We start from the raw sequence: 17,646 nt of genomic DNA, 5'->3' as shown, positions 1-17,646 counted from the left end.
ATAAGCCTGTCAGATCACCTTGCTCTCATCATAAGGAGGACCCGATGGGTCTCGCACTAGCTGACGCACCTGATCGTCTGTGAGACTATCATCAGGTAGATCCTTATCCTCACTACCATCCGAAATAGCATCCGAATCTACATTTGGGGCTAGCGTGGAGGATGCAGCCGATGTGTCAAAATCAGATAGTGCAGCCGCTGGTCCCCGTGTAGCTGCTGCAGGATATGCGTCGGCTATACGGAGAATGTTAAGGAACTCAGCAATAATGCGGAGAGAGAAATTAATACTCACTCCCTGGACTAATATGGTGTAGAACAGAGCATCAACGCTAAGTTCTCCCATGGCACGGTAGAACTCACCGACCATCTCTGGATATGCAGTCCCCCGCTACTCACAGATTGGTATCCATTCCCACTTGATGAAGATGGACTGTATGCTCCGTCCCTCCCATGAAAGATTGGAGAAGTCATACAAAATGACTTCACGCTCGACAAGTTTAGGCCTCGTCTCCGGAGCATGAGCTTCTGATCCAGTACTTTGGTTGGGCTGATCTCTCGCACGTTTTCTTCCATTGGATGCCATTGATATACTGTTTAACCATGATAAAAGTAAGAATATAATTAACCATAATATTTAAATTATATTATTGAAGAATTATAGTATACTGAACTGAATTAAAATAATTCGTTCGAACAGAACATAGTCTGTTTGAACTAGAAAACTCTATTTGAATGGACTGTTCTGTTCATTCGAATAGAGTTTCTTTGTTCATTCGAATGAATTTATTTTGTTCGAACAGAAATAATGTTGTTTGGCAACTAAGAGTTCAAACGGACTAGAGTTTGTTCGAACGGAAGAAGCCAAACAGCCGTGGTTGAGTCGACTCTGCCCCGAACTGAAAAACTTCTTATCTAGATGTTATCCTTTGTTTTTTTCAGTAGAAATGATTAAAGAGTGAAGCTCAATCATTTCTACTGATTATTTTGATGTTATTTCCACGGAATATACCAAAATGGGTGGATTTCGGATTCGAAATCCATACCCCCAAACGCATCCCATTCGTGCAACAAACTAAACAATAGATGTGGAGAGTTGACCCATACCTCTTAGAAGTTCAAATGTGGGTTCTTACGGCGGTTGAGTGGCGGTTTTCGTGGCGGAGTTAGGGGGCGAACTCGAAGGCTCTCGGTGGTTGTTGGTTCGAATGAGAGAGTTTTGATTCATTGTATTCGAACTGGGTCTATAATGACCGTGGCGTCTCGTTCAAACTGGATAAAGATCCGTTCGAATGGTTATTATATTAATATATTTATAATTATATTATTAATAATAATATATAATAATAATAATATTACAAAGTACAAAAGTATAAAAATGAAACTAATAATAGTATTATAATTCTTTTAATTAATATATTTAGTATATTATTTTTAAATATATTGTTTCTATTATACTAAGTACATACTAAGAGCATTAACATTGGATTCATCATTTTCATCTTCAAAATTTGATAAAAATACATATTTTCCATAAACTCAAAACCTCCCTATCCATAACCCCACATTGAATTAGCCATTGGATTCATCAAAATAATAATATAATATGGTTTTTTTAATAATAATATTTTTAGTTTAGTTTTTTCATATTTTACAATTATACTAACTATATGTTAATTAATAATTTAATTTGATACTTAAATTATTGTTTCCCAACTTAAATATATTGTGACTCAAAATTGAGAAACAATAATTTAAGTAAATAAATGTAGATATAATGGATATTAGCTATATAGCAATTGAAGATGAATTGGAATGCACAATTCGTCAAAGTTTCATCATTTAATATTTGGTAAATTCAATGCAGTGATTTTAAATATGAATTCATCAAATTTTGAAGAATGAACTCATTTGACGAGTCCAATACCAATGCTCTAAGTACTTAGTATAAATACAATAGTTGAATTATATAGGTACTACATATAAGTTATGATAACTATACTCCTATAGTTTATATAATATTATAACACTAACTATAGTTACTAGTTATACAACCTGATTTTAGAAACGATGAGCTTGATGGGTTTGATGAAACTATATGTCCGGTTGATTTTATAGAACTAAGTATGATCGTAGACAACGACATAAATTCCACCATTGTACGTCCGCTAAAGGAGGGTGTCTCGCTTCATGCAATTGTGGACGCTTGTCATGGTGGAACCGTTCTTGAATTAGAGTACACATACGCCCTACATGACACACACACACACACATATATTCATTCTAGCCGTATATAATTACTGGTTACTTAGTGTGGAATTTTTGTATGTAAATTAATATAAAAATAATATATTGATTATATATTCTTAATTATGACAAAATTTAATTCAATTAAAGTACTGGCTGTATATACATATTAATTATACGCATATAGATTTTTCAAAATAAAAGATGATGTTGAATCGGACAATCATACTAATACTAATGCATTGGATCAATTGAATCCCATCTAAATATTTCCAGGGTTAAGCATACTTTTCGAGAGTAGTACTAGTACGTACGTACTAGAATATGTGTATGAAATGACAAGTTGTTTCAAAGCTGAAATTGACGTGGAGAGAGAAATTTTATTATTTGTATTATATTGTAATACTCTCTTTTACGTGCATGTAAGTTAGTCTCTAACTCAATGAATAGACCCAATACATAAAATATAATATAATTAAATAGATAAAGTGTAGAGTCAGGATTTAAATTTAAGATCTCTACTGAGATATATACCATATGAAATTATTGATTGTCCTAAAAATTTAAATTGATGAGAATAGATAGATTTTATTATTAATTTGTATTATATTCTAATAACGTGATTTCTTGAGAACTTCCATGTGTTGTATCTGATCACTTTTCAAAAATAAAAGTGATGCTTAGATGGTAAAATCTTTTGGTAAATTTTGCGAGAATTTTGAAGATCAAGAATCAGATCGAGCAGCCCACTGAATAAAGGGTTAATTAGGGCATCAGATTCTTGCTTTGAAAAAAAAAAAGCAGAGAGAATAAAGGGGAAAAAGAAAAAGAAAAAGAAAAAATGTCCTTTGTATAAAATGTGTCTATGCATGTATGTGCATTTGATAATGCTTTCATACGGCTGTCTCGTGTAGCCAGCTAGCTTGCTAGAGTTACTTTAATTATAACTTTCATACGGAAGTTTTTTCTAAATCTGTTTCTTCCAATTAAGCTTAATTATCACTGTTAATAATGTTACGATCATTTTTATTTTTTTATTTTTTTTGTGGTAGAACTACAAACCCGCGCGCTTGTTGTTGATGCTCATTGCTGTATTTTTATTCAATTTAATTAATTTAACGAGAATGAGAATATAAATAAGATTAAATAGATATTATATCTTTATTAATTTTTAAAAATATCACGTATAATAATTATTTTACCTATTTTCCTTCTAAGAATACACTTCTCTTTTGTCATTATTAGTTTAATATATAATTAATTTGAAAATTATAAATAACAAAATTTAATTTTTCAGTGTTCATAAAAAATTTTTGTATAATACTTTAAAGAGGTAAAGGCCTATTTTTTTTCAAATGTGTAAGTTACTTATAGAACTTTATTGACAATAATATTTATAATTGTGTCTAAGAGTCTAAAGTATTTGTAAAATTAGATTTGATAAAATTTTCTCTAAATCAAAAATTTTCTAATAAAGATTAAAATCAGTTATTAATTAAAAATGTGGCATAAAATCTTAATCAATAATTATACTTTACAAAATGATAAGAATTATTTTTAAATAAAAATATAATATAAAAATAAAAATAAAATTATTTAATTTAGCTGATGTAGCGTGCACTTTTCTTTTCTTTACTTTGCTAGAGGAAAAAAAGCTCATGGCTACAAAATGTAATAAAGCAGGGCGAGCGTGCCTTGCCACTTCCCTTATTGGGATGCTACGAAGGCACGTACCGTTGCCACTTGATCCTTACTCTGCGAGGATTGATTATCTTAACGTCTTAAATCAGTCCTCCATCTCTGGCAGTCATCATCTTAGCATCTTGAGAGTTTATCTGTTCTGTGAGTAAAAATACTTACGCTGTGGATATATTGAGTTTGCCTCTAAATTTATCTACGAACCAAGATCACACACTGGATGAAGGAGAAATCAGATATTTGAACACTAGATTCACATGTGAACAACTACACAGATATCCTTGAGGTATTTCTTCCACCGTGAATATTTACATAAATTATAACATTGATATAAAAGAAATCGCTCGTTGTTTCCGGTGATATATTTGTCTCTGTTTTTCTTGTTCATGTAATACTGTTATTCTTTTTCTTACATTATATGAATCTGATCATGTGTATATATGTGATGAGTCTCTGTTTTTTTTTTTTTAAAAAAAAAAAAATGATCCCTTATCGTAAGTCTTATCTCCGTTTATATGAACATCGCCATTGCTAGATGTATCTGACAGTATTTTTTTTTTTTTTTTTTTTATGCATTCATCTGTTGAAATGTGTATAGATTGTATTGAATTTTTTTTTTAGAATACAATATATGTTATATTCACCCAGTGCCGCTCTACCGTGACGCTGTGCACGGTGTTGGTGCTCACCAGGTGCCGCATGCACCATGGTGGTGCGCACCGCACGGTTGCTGCGCAACCACATGGGTGCTGCGCAGCCTACCGCGGTTGCTGAGTGCACTCCGAGACTATCAGAGCACGCCGGCGAGTGCTCTTCCATCCCGGAGAATTTTCGAGCAGCTGCGGCTCCCTAACACGGCGGCTGCTAGTTGCTGTTTTTTCTGTGTTCATGGAACAGTGGCCAAAATCCTGAGGTTGAAGAAGTCTATTGTCTTCTGTTATTTGTTTTAAAAACAACTCTCTGGGCTTTCTTAATTTATGGATGGGCCTGGGTCAGTTTTACAAAAAATACAATTTGATCTGGGCTTGTTTGTTTATTCAAACCAGCCCGATTATTTTTTTTTTAACAAAGTTTTTCATGTACCCATGACTAGTGTAGACACACCAGGCTGCTGCTTCTTTTGGGAGATAGCTGGGTTCTTTTTCTATTTATAAACTAATTGTGATAAAGAATTTTTTTTATACAATTTTGACATAATTATTTCTTCATATATATAATTATCACTGGATTAGTGGAAGTATAGTTGAAATTAAATTATTTTTTTTACACAATTTAAAAATATTGTGCAAAAATTAAGTTGAAAATTAATAATTAGACATTGTGGCTTAAGAGATGATTATAGGAAGCCTAACGAATTTTTGATCTTGAGACATGTCTAAATTATTTTTCTCTTTAACTTAGATTAACACAACATTTTTTTGAAGTGTGTGTAATATCTAATTTGTGCCTTTTTTTGTAGTGAAATGGCATCAAAATGTATTGTTTCTGATTTGAACAAAAGAAAAAAATTGGATGGAGAGAATTATGACTTTTGGTATCGTAAGATCTAATATGTCTTGAATAAGTAAGAGGTCTTGGAGACCTTAACTCACTCCCTAACTCAGTAGTATTAAGATGATTGATTTGTGGAGAAGTTCCCCATGTTGCTCTCTCTCTCTCTCTCTCTCTCTTAGAGGGTGATGTTTAATAGTAGAAATGATCTAATGAAATAATTATATCGTCAGTAAAATCTTAAATATGGCAGATTAAGGACAAAAAACCAATTCAAGATTCAAATAATTTTCACCATAACTTTTTGTAATATTGTAATATGGTGATGGTTAGACAATACGCGAGGAAGAATCGAGAAGTTAGGATCACCACATGCAACAAAGCAAAAGGCAGCTTATAAGCTGGTGATCCTTTTTGACCAGCCACTGAAATAAAGCTCATGTGTTAGGGCATCAAGCTCTTGCATGCAGCTTTGTAAAAAGGAAGAGAATAATAAAGGGATCATAAAACTGGAAAAAAGAGCGATCGATGTGTTCAATTGGTGATTAAGGAATATTGCACCTTAGGCTTTATTGGTTTTTCACAAGCCATAATTAAGATTATAACATCGCGTTTTACTAAGGAAAATTTTCTGAAAAAAAGGGAGAAGAGATCTAGAACGTGTCGCTGTTGCGGACTTTACCATCTGTACTCTAGCTAGCTCGGAGGATCGGATCGAGATGCCTGAAAGGACGTACGTATTAACTTCGTTTTTTTTTTTTTTTTCCTTTTTTAGGCAAAGTAGTGGTTAGCTTTGTTCATTAGATCCTCCCATCTCTTATATCTCTATCTCCCGCAGTGATAATCAGGTACTGATCAATAAGCAGAAGTCAAGCAGTACTATTACTAGTACTACTCATGCAGCCAGCCGGCCAAATACTGATTCTTCTTCGCAAGATATTAAGCGGCCATCTCCTGTAGAGGCACCGGCCGTCGGAAGGAAGCGAGCACTTCTTTGTGGGGTTACTTACAACAGCGCCGGGGAGAATATAATAAGTCGCCTCGAAGGACCTCTCAATGATGTGAAGGAAATAAAAGAAATGTTGATTAAGCACTTAGGTTATACTGAGGAGTGTATTCGCGTCCTCACAGGTAATTAATTGTTTTTCGGTCTCGTGATCTTAATATTTAAAACCTAAAAAAATGTTTTTTTGGTAATTTAATGTTACAATTGCTGGATCTAGCTTCATTTGTCGACAAGAACGGCTCTAATTTAGCTAATTATATTACAAGAGAAATTACATGAATATTGCATGGGAAAGCAACGTACATTTTCTGTCAAAAACATATATCAATTAATTATATGATCATCGTCTTGGCGACGTGATCAAAAGATAACTACACGCGGGCTAGCTTTCATGACTTCAACATAGATCCACAACATAGACATGATGATATTCCTTGTCTTGGATTAATTCTATAGTACACATGCATTTGAGTGATCCGATCAGGAGAGAAAAGATCGATCGGAGACTGAATAAGCTTCATTAATCTGCTTTCCCCTTAATTTGTTGTTTCTCTAGATCTATAGGGACGTTCATATTGCCAAGCATTAATTCATATTATCAGCATGATCATGATCCACTTTATTATATATCAAATCGCCTACTTTGATAACTTTCCTTTTTTTTTTTTATTTGGGGGGGGAAAAGTGTTCAATTTTTTAAATTCACAAATTAAATGAAAGATTAAAAGATTATAATACAATAATGATGCAGATCAAGAAGACAACAAAAATAAATCAACTATTCCAACGAAGGAGGGTTCAAAGTCTGGAGACTCGTTGGTGTTCTTCTTTTCTGGACATTGCGTACAATGCGGAGTACGACATGATGAAGTACCTCATGGTCATTCCGAAAACAACATGCTGATCGTCAATCGTACTAGGTCTACTGAAACTCATGACCATGTCTGTTTGGTTGATTGCACGGGAAAAGGTATGATCCCAAATAGTTACATAAATTCCACCATTGTACGGCCGCTCAAGGAGGGTGTCACACTTCATGCAATTGTGGATGCTTGTCATAGTGGAAGCATTCTTGATTTAAACTACAAATACGAGCAACAAAGGTACGTATATAATATAATATATATATATATATATTGTTTTGTATAATTCTCTTGACAATATGATATGTTGGTTCTAAAATTAAATGCTGATATTTTGGTTTTGTTGTCTAAGAATAATTTTCCCTTTATATACGTTTTGACGTTAGGAATATAATTTATATAATTAAATACATGATATCTCTTCTTATAGATTAAACTTTTAGGATAAGCAAAAATTACGCATGGTATCATAACAAAGCTCCTAAGGTCCGATTAATCTTGGCTATGCACTTCAACCTATTTATTAAATATTGATCCACATGTTGGGACATGATCCACTTATATATTGAGGAGAATCAATTAGTCTAATCTATATGTGAGAGAGCTGAGTGTTAAGAAGATAATTTCCATAATTAAATTTAGCTCTTCTTATCAGTTTAAGTTTTTGGGACATGTGATTAATAATTTACATATGTTTATTAAAGTATGTTGTTGTTATTATTAATGATTTTAAGAGGATATATATATATTGCTTTATTTATTAATTTTTCTGAAGATTTGTAGATATTGATCTAATTCCTTGAAAATAGGAAACATTTTCTTTTAGAATTAGGATATTAGTGTACCATTTGCTTCATTGAAAAAGCTGGTTTAATACTTCTTCATGAGTAGTATCCATGAAAGTGCATGAACATCAATAATATCACAGCACCAATATTATTATTATATATGTAATTGGATTCTAATTACGTGAAATTAATATCACATTTATATTTGAATTTGTACCAAATTAATTAATATTAGTAAATGTTTTGAAATATGATTATCATGAACAATATATACCAAATTCTTGCACATGATATTGCATATTATATAAATTATATATAATTGTTAAGTTTTCGCTTGAGAGCTGCATGCAGTAATGATAAGGGACGTTGGATGGATCTATCAAAAGCAGAGAAAGGTACAAGTGGAGGATTGGCAATTTGTCTGAGTGCTTGTAGAGATAATGAGACGGCTCCCGAAACCAATGTACGTACGTACGTCATTAGAGATCAATTATTTCTTCCTTCAATATTAATATATATATATATATATATATATATTAAATTAATATATGCAGGCTAACTCCATCGGAAAGGGACCGGCCGAAACCATGGGAGCAATGACCTATCATTTGATCCAAAATATTGTTACGTCGAACCATCCTGCAAACGTAACATACGAATATATACTCAAAAAAATGCACGAATTACGTACTGTTAGGAATGCCCACATGGACAAGACCAATTACCAGAAAATGAGCAATCTCCTACGGGCCTTTTCTGAAAGCAGAAAAATAAAGGTAATTAGCTGGCCGTTTATATATTGCAGGATCACAAATTACATATTTCATGTGATCATGAAGTGCGTAAACGCCACGTAATTATTTTAAAAAAGAATGAGATTCACTATTAAAAAATTAATTTTTTTTTATGTGAGTCTTATATTTTATTCATTTTTTTAATACGATTACGCGGTAACTGCACAATTCACAATTGTAAATATATTTTCTCCTATATTAATGTTTCTTGATGTATTTGGAATGCATGGATTGCAGGAACCTGTGCTATCATCGTCTCTTAATTTCGACGTTTCCTTACAGAAATTCTTGCTGTAGGGAGTATTATATATTTATATATATATAATATGCCTTGATCAGTACCGCAAGTACGAGCGTCAAAGCATATATAGTTGCGGTGGTGTAGGCGCATGCAAAAGTCCTGTGAATTTAAGTCATGATTGGGGTTTGGATTTGCCTAATTTATGTTATCTTTATGCGTACCGAACGATAAAATCTTTCTAATTTGTTTCTTATTTGTTTCCTTTCTAATTATTTGGACTTAGCCTATTTATTTTGCAAGGTGTTGCCTCATGCCTGGTTGTTTAGTTTGTTGTAAACTTGTAATAAGCTCATATATATTTATATATATATATATATAGGCAGCTATTGATGATCACCGGTCTTGCAATTAATTAAATAAATAAAATAAAAAAAATATATTGTTATATTAATGTTATAAATAGCTATATAGATAGATGGACAAGCTAATGTGGGATTAAATTTTAAGTAGAATAGATATATTATAATGATCACTTCTTGTAGTACTTTACTAATTATATCCAGCTTGCAATTTGAGCAAATATTCTTTTGAATGGGCTGATCATGCAAATAATAATTAGCATATATAGTACAGTCTGTAATGCATTTGGATTAAATGCATGATGGAGCAGTCCAGCAACCGATCTGTACGTTATCATCGTCTCAAGAAATCCCGCGGGTTTAATTTTCTCAATATATAAAGAATAAAAATAATAATTCGAATATATATATATATATATATATAATTACTACTTACTAATTAGTACATGATCATGCATGTGGAATAATTCCAGATAATCTAATTAATGATTTAAATCCGTTAACACTCCATGATTTGCATATTTTTATAATAAATTTACAAAAAACGCGTACGCTAACATACTTTGAGTACTGCTTTAAAAATTAGTACTAAAGGCAGTGATGCTTAATTATATATATATATATATATATATAGATATTGGTAAAATCTAATTTCAGTACCATATTATTTATATATAGTTTGTGGTGATTTTTGTGAGACTTTTGGTTCTGCCAATATTAATACGTGGTCCAAGAAGAATCAGATCGAAAGGATCAGACCACTGATCGAATAAATAAAAGATCAGACCCTTTATGGAGAGAATAAAGGGCAAAAGAGATCAAAAAAGAGCGACGACGACACGGTGCGCTCATGTTGCAAGTGTTTAATTGGTCGTTCAGGAATATTGCACCTTTGGCTTTATTGATTTTCCACGAGCCATAAGATCATATATAACATCACATTTCATTAAGTGATTTTTTTATTCTGAAGAAGAAAAACGAAAAAGAAAAGGAGATCATCAAGATCGACCCAGAACTCGCTGCTGCATTTACCATGATTATAATGTCTCGGTGGAGATCATGATCACTGCAAGCTGGTGTACGTATCGTATAGCTAGCTTCGTTTGTGGATGAAATATATACTCAGTACTAATATTCCACTTCTCCTACTTAATTTTCTTCCCACCTTGCAATTTGAGCATGCATGCAAATAAATAGCTAGTCTTTTAAATTGGCATATATTTAGTGGTCGCTGTTCTAGATCTGGTGTTTTGAAGGGTATTCTATGCATGCATGCAGATAATCGACATTAATTTTACAAAAGCATAGAATCTGCAGTAGGCCGATTATAATGTGCTAAAATTATAATATAATAAGCCAAAGGGCAAAAAGTGACTACTCCATGATCGATCACTACTGCCACAGATCAGCTCTTCTCGGCCATGTATTTTACCAGCAAATTCAACGAAGGCTCTCGATCTATATATATACACAAATATATATAGCTCATCAGCTTCGGAATCCTTCAATATGTACATAGTTATATATTGCATTCCGGCCCGGAAATAGTACTGCACAACAAATGGAAAGAACAGCCACATGCAGTAGGTGCCATAAACAGTATTTATTGCCCAAGCACTCAGAAAGTAGTATTCGTTGCAGAGAATGCACTAAAGCCGTTACAAGAATAAGCACATCGTCAAGTGGATGCAGCCACCTAGGATGGCATTTCATACAGTCAGTACTATACTCGAAGCCTGATCTTCGGACATCTAGAAATGTTAGTAAAGAGTTACAGAAGAATAAGCAAAAATCAAGCAGCAGTAGTAGTGGTACAAGTACTGCAGCCAGCCAAATTTATTCTTCTTCGCTTGATATTAAGCCAGCTCCTTCAGTTTCTTCTGCAGAGGCACCCCGCGGAAGGCCGAAGCGAGCACTTCTTTGTGGGGTTACTCACCGTAATAAGACATACAGCCTCAGCGGAACTATTAATGATGTGAGAAACATGAAAAATTTGTTGATTCAACACTTTGGTTATCCTCGGGAGTGTATTCGCATCCTCACAGGTATTTATATATATAATCTTCTTCCTGTCTCATGAATATCCTAATAATTTACATTTTTTTTTCTAAAACCATATATATACCACATAGAACGCATAAGTAGTACTCGTCACTTGGTGAAAAGATTATATTAATAATACAATTATAATTATGCAGAAGAAGATGAAGGAAGTGATTTTACTCCAACTAAGAAGAATATAAAAGACTCCTTAAAATGGCTTGTGGAGGGTTCAGAGTCTGGAGATTTACTGGTGTTCTACTACTCCGGACATGGCTTACAACAACCTGATGATGTCACAAACGAAGAGCTCGATGGGTTTGATGAAACAATCTGTCCGGTTGACTTTATGCAAGAGGGGATGATCCTTGATGACGAGATACATTCCACCATAGTTCGGCCGCTCAAGGAGGGCGTCACACTTCATGCAATTGTCGATGCTTGTCATAGTGGAACCATTCTTGATCTAGACTACACATACGACCTACAGAGGTGATCATGACTAGTATATATGCGCACGATTTATATTCTAAAACTGATCTTACATATACACACACACACACACACACACACACACACTAGATAGAACACCAACCGAAATTTATATATATATAGAATTCGAAGAAATAATAATTTAAAAGTAATGGGGGATGCAAATGCATGCCTAGATAGCTCATTGCATTAATATTTGTCGTGCACAATTACAATTGTTAAATTTTCGCTTGAGACTTGCTGCAGGAAGGACTGGAAAAGCAACAGACCTCCATCAAAATTAGCAGACAATAGTACAAGCGGTACTAGTACTGGATTGGCAATTTGTCTCAGTGCTTGTGGAGATGATCAGATGACTTCCGATACCGATGTAAGAGAATTTCTTTGCTCAAGAATTTATTCTCATGACGACTTTCCAGCAAGATCCAGTGACGGATCAGCTTACTTTAACCATTTATATAAATATATATATGTGTATATATATATATATATATTACCATGCATATGCAGGCTTTCTCGAAAAAGGAAATGAATGGTGCAATGACCTCTATTTTGATCCAAATGGTTGGGAAGGATTCTGAAATAACATACGAAGTTCTACTCAACAAAATGCACGACTTTATTCAACAAGTTAACAATAAAAGCATGATCCTCAATTCGAGGTTCTTACAGAGGATTTTTCATCGCACAAAATTAGAGGTTAGCTGATCATGATCCCTCTTATATATGGTCACATGATATTCTCTCTCTCTCTCTCTCTCTCTCTCTCCCCCCGGTTTCTTGGGCATGATCAATAATAGTCAGATGTTCAATTTTTATTTAGAAATTATATGTTACAATCGACCAAAATATGGAGTGGCCGAAGTTTTTAACGACCCAGCGACGGAGGCTCAGTCCAAAAAAGTAATTATAGGAGAAAGAAAAGAAGGAAAGAAAAATAGGGTTAGAATATGATCACAATATTGAATTTGTTCTCAGCATATATAATATATATATAGGACAGGATATATAATATTGATATATATAAGTAAGAATTAAAAAAAATACCAAATTAAGAATTAAATCACGTGTACCAACCTATACATACATACATATATATATATATATATGGATCGAAATAATTTATGGTACTGCATCATTAATATTCGCATGGCGATCACGCCTTCTATATACATATAGATCACCTGCACACAGTACACTGCCAGACGTGTTTATTAATGCATATTGGCCTGATTGCATGGAGTGCAGGATCCTCTGCTATCATCGTCTCAGAAATTCGAGGTTTCCACAAAGAAGTTTTTGCAGTAGATCATACGTTATGCATGGGAGTTTGCCGTCGACATTGCAACGATCGTCAAATTAAACACAGGTTGGAATAACTGTGCCTTTTTGCAAAAGGCCAGTTTTTGTGTGCAGAATGAGGAATATATATAATAAATAATCAAAATAAGCCGTTTATAATTAATTACTACTGCTTGGTGTGGAATACTTCCTGCATGGCCTGCAGTCTATATATGTATAATTTGTTATGGTTCTTCAATAAATCTTAAATATGCAATATTTCGTTGTAACAAATACGATCCTAATTAATGACTCGTTATATGTATATATATATATATATATATATATTTCCCAAGATATATGCGTGTGTCCAATAGAGAGCCATGCACTTTCATAACCGGCCTTGATCTTCTCTCTCACTCTCTGATCTTAACTGGAAGATAAAACTCGATCTGATCTTACCTTTAACGTTTATGCACAGAAACTTGTGAGGCATTTTTTGCAGCACCCCAATAATATTGAAGATCAGTGATGATCAATGGAATCTATTTGGCTTTGAAAATGGGTAAAGAAACATCATTTTTTCCACGAATACTACTGTATATTTTCATTTTGGAATTGTTGCTTGGGTCTAGTCAAAATCATCATCAGATTTTGATTTTCATTCTTTAACTATATATTCCTGATTAGAGGCTGGCTTTCTACGTACTAACATATTGCACTACTGTTCACTGTAGGACATTGAACGGTACTGGACAGTGCAATATATATATATATATATATACAAAAACACATAATATTCCTGATCATCTGATAGATGGAAGATATAAACAGCCTAGTACCGTAATGTCCTGCACAAAGCCTTGATTAAATAGCTGTACATTCAATTTAATTACCAGTACTTAAATTAAGAAATTTAAAAAAATAATAGGCAAATTAAGAATATAATTAATTATTCTCGTCTCTTGAGCATATATATATATATATATATGAAAAATTCTAGACATAAATCATATATATATATAGATAGGGCCTTTTACTTTATGCCGTTAATTTCAATGGAGGACAAGGAGCCTTCGAGAAGCATTGCACCAGCGAGTATAGGAGGCGTGGAGATTTGGCCAGTCGGAGGAGGGGCAATGCGTGAAGTGGTGGAGCCACAGAGAGAAAACCTGCTCCTGCTCCTGCTGCTCCAAAAGCTCTATGGTCTCCTCCAATACAGTCTCCAGTTCGGCTCTCTCGCGGATGCTCAGAACAGGGACATCCGTGCCATTGCTTGCTCTACATAGCAGTGGTAGCCACGACATCAGCATCATAATCTTTGTCTGCCTATGCTGCTCTTTCTTGACTTCTTCAGTTTCGTCCACTCCCAGATCTTTGACTTGCTGGAACAAGAATGCTGCAGCCAAGTAGATATCTTAATTAATTGGTTATTAATTTGAAAGAAAGATCTAATTAAGCTGGAAGGATGCAGGAGATCAGACCAGACGTAAAAGTACTCTAATATTATTGGATCATGATCAGATCATGAAGTCGTTCTGTCCCAAAACATTAAAACTAATTATTACAAGAGAAAAGAATAGAAAAACAAGTTTAAGTGATATCTATCACCTCAAAATAAGTAGACTATACTCTTCACAAGTTCTCACTTGTCAAAATTGAATGGCCAAACTATTTATTATTACATATGACGACTTCGTCAAGAAAATGGAATAAATCTTTTAGAAGAACCAGCATCGATCTGTTTTCAACTTTTGGTTTGAGTGACAATGATAATATTCGACTCAAACCAGCTGGAATGCATCTACTGACTCGGCAAGAAAGATTGATACCGAATTAATTATTTAAGGGAGCAAGGTAAAAGCGTATATAAAAAGAGAAATGTAATTTTAGCCACAAAAAATCTTATAAAAGTAAGGATCCCGCTAGCTCAACTTTTTTTTTTTCTTTGCATTTTCTTTTAAAGATTTTTTTAACATCCTTAATCGTTAAAAGAAATACACAACTTCACTAATAATCATTTTCTCATGAATTATTAAGTAAAAAGAATTTAAAAAATAAAATAAAATACATGAGCAGTAAGATTGACAGGGCAAAATCATGGATTCATTTAGTACTTTTTTAAAAATAAACATATAAATTGATGTGATTTTATATGGTATGTTACATTATAAATTTATTTTTATTATACAATAAATCTAATATATCATATAAAAATATGTTAATTTATAATTTTATTTTTGACTAATTTTTTTTTTTATGGATTTAGCATATATAAATGAACAAAATTACAAATATGCCAGTATTTTGTAATATTGTTTTTTTAATATTGTTTAGCATTAGCTATTTCTAGCAGAATTTTCAAATTTCTAATAATAATCTTGTGCGGCCGAGAAAGTCCAGTAAAGATGGCTGTCAGCCAGCTACTCTCTTCAAAGTCCTTGAAGTGACATGAGACTCACAATCCCAATTAACTATTTGAACGATACGATGATGTGGCCCCTAGATTTGACTGATTATTGTGTTTTTATTTTTATTTTTTTTAATAATTAAAAAAGTGATTATGAATTTGTGTATTTTATTTTTTTTAAATATTTAAAGATATTTAAAAAAATATATATCGGTCAAACCATCTGTCCCTGTAGCATGCAGTGTTAGAAGCGACGGTAGTTCATTGATTTCCAAGCTTTATGACAACACGAGGTTCCTGATCATCATAAAAATATTGTTGAATAGTCTAGTGAGGGCTATAATAATAAGACAAATGCTTTGCTTGCAGCGGCCTATATCGTGCGTCACAACTTTTTCTTTCAAGAAATGGGATTGTTCAATTTAGATTTTTTTTTTTTTATTAAAAATTATACATATACCACCCTTCTTTATATATATATTTTTTAAATAATTTTACTATACATCAATCACTATTTATCTCACATTTTATATTTAATAATTTTATTCATAATGTGAGATATTTTTTATAAGATGTGAAATAATAAATAATAGTTGATGAGAAATTTTTTTTTTTTTAACCATGTTCATTATGGACATTTTTATAAAAAAAACTTATAAAAATAAAATCATTTTACATAAATATTCTCATTTTAAAACATAATTATAGAAAAAGCTACAAAAAGAAATTATAACAATATCATTATTTTATTTTTATGGCCCGTCATTCTTATTAAAATTGACATATTATAAATAATAGCAGCTTATGAACATTATATATGGTATATACTTCATATAATTAATTATATCATTTCCTACGGTTCAATTTGCACCAAAAGGTCAATACCAATTTGCCTAATGGCCCACAGGATTGTATTGGAATTCTCACTTCGCATTTACTACGACAAATTGAAGGAATCGTATGAGAGGGTACCTGATATCTTGACGAGGGAACCCTGCAGCCGCGGCTCAGCCCAAAGAGCCAGCCAAGCCAAATTAGGAGCACTTGCCCATCTCCGAACAGCTTCTTCCGCGCACCCACAAGCTGCCAACTTCTGAGCCAACCATAGCAGCTCAGCCGCCAGCTTCTCGGCCGAAGTGTCCTCCGACCCGCTCATCCCCTCCGTCGACCTTCCAGCTCGGCTTCTCACCACATTCCCAAGAACACGAACCGCCCTTAAAACGCGGCTCACCCCGTGCTCAACCCGTCCGGACATCGAACCGCCATCGCTGCCGGCCCGCTCCTGCCCTCCGTCAACCAAGGCGGCTTCGAGCTGTCCAAGAGTCCTCGCAAAAGCAGACGAAAGAGCCGTACGGTTGACCTCCCGCAAAGCGTCGAGATCCTCCCTGTTGTTCTCGTCAATGAGCCTCTCCGCTAAAGACCGAACAACTTCATACTTCCTAGAGCTGACGGGGATTTCATTAACAAGGGACAAAAGCTGCGAAAGTGCTCGAGCGATACCGGAATCGCCGGCACCAGAAGCGGGCACGTAGTTATCAGTTTTTTTGGTGGGTTTATGAAAAGAGTCTTCGAGATTAAAAGGATTGAGAGAAGGAAAGAAAGAGGGAAGAATACGTGAAAGGAAAAGAAAGGAAGAGAATAGAGTATAGCGAATAACTTGGAGAGATTTATATTTCTGGGATAAACTTAGAAGGGAATTATCGGCGTGGATAAAAATGGAGGTTAATAGGTTTCGGAGGAGTAGGGGAGCTATGGTGGTGGGAGAACCTTCCATCATGCCCATGCGATCTTCTTATCTAATCTTTTTCTCTATATGCAGACCGCAAAATCAAGGAACAGTCGGGAGGGGAGAGATTATGGCGTTAAGAGTCTGAAGGCAAAAGGACGTATTTATGGACCATAGATATTAGAAACTGGAAGAGGAGAGAGAGAGACGTGTG

The 17,646-nt window shown here is 33.7% G+C and overlaps 3 protein-coding genes across 6 annotated transcripts; 2 read left to right on the top strand and 1 right to left on the bottom strand.

The window, feature by feature from the left end:
• Positions 1–3,936: 3,936 nt before the first annotated feature.
• On the top strand, positions 3,937–9,517 carry LOC109003256 (metacaspase-3-like). Of its 2 annotated transcripts, none has more exons than XM_018981330.2 (7): positions 3,937–4,227; positions 6,075–6,165; positions 6,271–6,563; positions 7,190–7,541; positions 8,429–8,552; positions 8,644–8,865; positions 9,121–9,482. In XM_018981330.2, exons 2-7 carry the CDS (start codon positions 6,152–6,154, stop codon positions 9,178–9,180), a joined length of 1,065 nt encoding a protein of 354 aa, XP_018836875.2. In that variant the 5' UTR covers positions 3,937–4,227; positions 6,075–6,151; the 3' UTR covers positions 9,181–9,482. The 2 variants fall into 2 exon arrangements, with proteins under 2 accessions (XP_018836875.2, XP_018836876.2); XM_018981331.2 differs by having other exon boundaries at positions 3,938–4,227; positions 8,441–8,552; positions 9,121–9,517.
• Positions 9,518–10,461: 944 nt separating this feature from the next.
• On the top strand, positions 10,462–13,616 carry LOC109003253 (metacaspase-1-like). Of its 3 annotated transcripts, none has more exons than XM_018981325.2 (6): positions 10,462–10,561; positions 10,893–11,528; positions 11,682–12,015; positions 12,262–12,385; positions 12,526–12,714; positions 13,264–13,616. In XM_018981325.2, the coding sequence occupies exons 2-6, from the start codon at positions 11,045–11,047 to the stop codon at positions 13,321–13,323; spliced, it is 1,191 nt and encodes a 396-aa protein (XP_018836870.2). In that variant the 5' UTR covers positions 10,462–10,561; positions 10,893–11,044; the 3' UTR covers positions 13,324–13,616. The 3 variants fall into 3 exon arrangements, with proteins under 3 accessions (XP_018836870.2, XP_018836869.2, XP_018836866.2); XM_018981324.2 differs by having other exon boundaries at positions 10,888–11,528; XM_018981321.2 differs by having other exon boundaries at positions 10,462–11,528.
• A 546-nt stretch (positions 13,617–14,162) lies between these two features.
• LOC109003255 lies at positions 14,163–17,646 on the bottom strand. The gene is made up of 2 exons (XM_018981327.2): positions 16,679–17,646; positions 14,163–14,695 (listed from the first exon to the last, which is right to left on the bottom strand). The coding sequence occupies exons 1-2, from the start codon at positions 17,487–17,489 to the stop codon at positions 14,352–14,354; spliced, it is 1,155 nt and encodes a 384-aa protein (XP_018836872.1). The 5' UTR covers positions 17,490–17,646; the 3' UTR covers positions 14,163–14,351.

Source organism: Juglans regia, chromosome 16 (genome assembly GCF_001411555.2).
Source record: "Juglans regia cultivar Chandler chromosome 16, Walnut 2.0, whole genome shotgun sequence".
In the NCBI taxonomy this organism is placed as follows: Eukaryota; Viridiplantae; Streptophyta; class Magnoliopsida; order Fagales; family Juglandaceae; genus Juglans; species Juglans regia.
The sequence above is the reverse complement of the archived record's forward strand: the minus strand, read 5'-3'. Positions and strand labels throughout refer to the sequence as shown.